The sequence below is a fragment of the Mus pahari genome, chromosome 9, assembly GCF_900095145.1.
Source record: "Mus pahari chromosome 9, PAHARI_EIJ_v1.1, whole genome shotgun sequence".
Lineage (NCBI taxonomy): Eukaryota > Metazoa > Chordata > Mammalia > Rodentia > Muridae > Mus > Mus pahari.
In genome coordinates this window covers 82118964-82122628 of record NC_034598.1, presented here as the reverse complement: position 1 = coordinate 82122628, position 3665 = coordinate 82118964, and the positions used below count along the sequence as shown (strand labels likewise).

General features: G+C 44.4%; 1 protein-coding gene across 1 annotated transcript in view; it reads right to left on the bottom strand.

The window, feature by feature from the left end:
• Nucleotides 1-3665, bottom strand: part of Cfap54 (cilia and flagella associated protein 54) — a 287635-nt gene that overhangs the window by 106588 nt on the left and 177382 nt on the right. The window contains exon 51 of the mRNA XM_021205638.1: nucleotides 2318-2487. Within this exon, the coding sequence (XP_021061297.1) occupies nucleotides 2318-2487 (170 nt within the window). The remainder of the gene's footprint in view (nucleotides 1-2317; nucleotides 2488-3665) is intronic.

Here is a 3665-nt window from a genome sequence, read left to right as displayed (position 1 = left end):
CTCTCCCTCCCCTTCTCCCTCCCCCTCCCTTCCCCTCCCCCCAGCTGGTTTTTGTGTTTGTTTTTAATTGCACATGTGCAATATAAAAAAATATAATGTCATAGTTCGTTCCCACTTCCTCGCTTTGCGTTGAGGCCTCAGGAGCTTTAGAGTTGCTCTGGCAGCATCAGTGCTTCAGTGAAACTGATGATCCTGCCCCACTTCTAACCTAGAAATACAGACCTCCGCCCCGCCCCCCAAAGGTCTCAGACGCTGCCAATCATCTTCAGACCACGCCCTGAGAGACTCTGCTCCACAGGGAGCCAATGGATTTGCATGACTGCTTAGAAGCTGGAAAGGTGCCCTTCATTCTGTGTCGAGAATAAAATCCATACACAACACACATATAAGCAATCAAAGTGTGAATCTGCTGAGCACATCACTAGGACTTATAGAGAGACTGAGCAGGCTCCTGGAATCTTAAATATGTCTCCAGAGAGCAAGGAAAGGACCTGGATGGTCTTATGCTTCATGCTGTTTGGTGGCATTGGGCAAGGCTTCCTCTGTGTATGCTCTAAGCATCCCACCAGTGGCTAAGTGATCATTCTTACCTGCTCACGCAGGTGCTGTGTAGTAGGGAAGTTGTAGGACTCGGAAGCTGTCAGCAGTGAGCATAAAAATTGACCCATATGCTCAGTTACAACTGCATAGCCATTGGTTTTTTGTTTGTTTGTTTGTTTAAATGATGGAAATTAAGTTCAGAGTTTTAGGCTTATTACACAGTAGTTTCCCTTTCATCTGCATTAAACCAGAAGTACGTAATCTTTACATATACATATGCATATCACACACATATGATACAATAACTCTCCCTCTTCCCCCACCCCAACATCTCTACTCCTGACAGTCTCCAAGGCACTAAGTATGCAACCAACTAACCTATTATGTTTAAGGTATATATATAACACTGATCTTTCCTCAGAGGCTAGAAGAGTGCCTAGCATAATGTCAATGCTCAAAACCATTTTCAGCAAATGATTCAAGCGTATGTGTCATTAAACAAACCACTATGTGTCTGAGGACTTTGTGGTTCTGCTGTGTTCATCACCAGCTGCGTGACAATAACAGAGTATTTCTGCAATTATGAAGAGCTGCTGTGCTAGTGCCATTTTATACGTGGCTGCGTGCGTGTGCACACAAGAGCCTTTACACCATCAGTCTCTAGACCAGGGTGTCACAGTGAGCTAGCTAATGAAAGACGCAATGACCAAGCTGAAGGAAAGCTTTGATACAACTCTGCACATTTAAGCAGTCAGCTTCTTAGATGGTCAGTCCAGCCCGCAACACTGTCTCAGACAGTTCAACACAGCACAGTTCAGATGATGCTACTCTCAAAGAAATAAATCTCCTTTGTCTTGCTTTTATTACATGTAGTACACACATGTGCATATGTGTGTGCATGTGTGTATGTTTAGTAGTGGCTGAAGATGCCTTAACAAGGCACTGGATCCCCCCCAGAGCTGGGTTACAGAGCTGTGAGTCACCCCATCTGAGTGTTCTGAAAGAGTTCTTGTAATTACTGAGCCACCTCTCCAACCCCCTTTTACATATTTTTATTTAGTGCTTAAGGAAGAAAAAAAAAAACCTCCAAGGACTTTATGTACAATAAATAAATAAGTAAATAAATAAATAAAGTATAAAAAATTGGGTTTCTATCTTATAAGAAAATAAATCAATCAAAAGTTAAGCACAGTTAATTTGTTAGATTTATATATGATTTTAAAATCCTACCTAGAGTGCTTAATAAAGGAATATCTTGGAGAAAACCAATGTGTTCAATTGTAAGATGAATTTTAAAAACCCGTGAATAATTAAAGTCAAGCATTCCAATGTGGACACAGGACTTTCTGAAACTTCCATGAAATGTGAATCGAATCCTCAACAAATGAGAATGAGCGCCTTCCCACCACCCACAAATGACAGAGCATTGGGGCTCTCAGAGTAGGGGGGGGCAGAAGAGTGAGGGGTGAGGAGTCAAGAGATGAAAGGGCATGAAAGGGGTGAAGGTTGAGAGGGAGGGGTGTAGGAGCATGAGGGAATGGAGAGGAAAGAGGAAGTGAGAGGATGGGGAATGAGGAGATAGATGCAGGGGGAAGGGGATAGAGAAGGAGGGGGAGGAGAGGGACAGGGGAGGGTGTGAGGGGATAGGGGGAGAAGGAGTGAAGGGATGCAGGGGGAAAGGGGAAAGGATAGGGAAGGGAAGGGAGAGGACAAGGGGAGGTGGGGAGGGAATGGAGGAAGGGATGGGGGAGTGCTCCTCCTCTTCCAGGGGACTTACCTGTAGGCTGGCCTGTATCTCTGCAGGGCGATTGCTGCCAGGTGCAGCCTGGCCTCCACCATGATCTCCAGCTCCGTAACAGAGGACAGATAGAGGGGCCCGTGGCACTGGTGCTCTGTCTCCGACAGCAGGGAGTTGACCTTCTCCTCTGCCTCCATCAGTAAAATGGACTAAAGAAAGAACACAGCAGAGTTGACACAAACCCTGAGATAAAGTCTCACTCTTGGAAAATAGTTGTTGTTGTTGTTGTTGTTGTTGTGCATGTATTCAGAGCAGAAACAGCTGTTGGGAGACCCAGGGGTCAGTCCTTAGGCAATGGGGAAGGGGCACAGAAGGGAGGTTGTGGCATCAGGTGTAGACGTGACAACAGTGCTGTTGGATCTGCCTTTTCACCACGGTGCTGTACAGTTCTGTGGAGTCATCATCGACATGGACTGGTCAACACTCAAACATGGCCTCATGGGGACAGTACAGACAGATGTGCCTGGGAGCCTCTTGTCACAAGCTTATCAGATCAGTACTTTACCTTGTTTTAGCATGTATTTATACGCAAAGACATACTATTACACACACTGTGCTTCATTAACTCTGAACTCACAGACAAAAGAACTACAATTCATGACTGAATGAAAGTTATGAGGTGTAACTATTTTCTCTGTAAGGCACATCCCAATTACTAGACACCATTTTCATATTCTGCACGAGGAACATTTTTAAGCAGTAAGAATCATTGACAACAGAAACACACAGTGGGGGGCAGGGAAGTACAGCACAGGGTAGGGATGGCTGATGCAAAATCTGAAGCTGAAACATTTAAGCACTGACACAGAGCTCCAGATACTGGAGCCTTTAAATGATTGGATTAAAGATATTCAAGTCTACACAAATATTATAAAATCCCCCCAAGAATCTGAAGATTCTGTTAAGGGCCACTCAACTTGTCCTGACATACTAGAGAAGTGTAGAAGTGCCAAAAGAAGGAAAGCAAATGCCAGCGCAGAACCACATTCAGCAGGGTTGGCCTGGTGCACGATGGGTGTAGTTATTTTAGATTCAAAGTTCCTGTGATTAAGCTTTCTTGACACACTGAGCATGTCCAATAATGATTGTAAAAATGTGGCCGTCAGCCGGGCGTGGTAGCACATGCCTTTAATCCCAGCACTCAGGAGGCAGAGAAAGGCAGATTTCTGAGTTCGAGGCCAGCCTGGTCTACAAAGTGAGTTCCAGGACAGCAAGGGCTATACAAGGAAACCCTGTCTCAAAAAGAAAGAAAGAAAGAAAGAAAGAAAGAAAGAAAGAAAGAAAGAAAGAAAGAAAGAAAGAAAGAAAGAAAGAAAGAAAGAAAGAA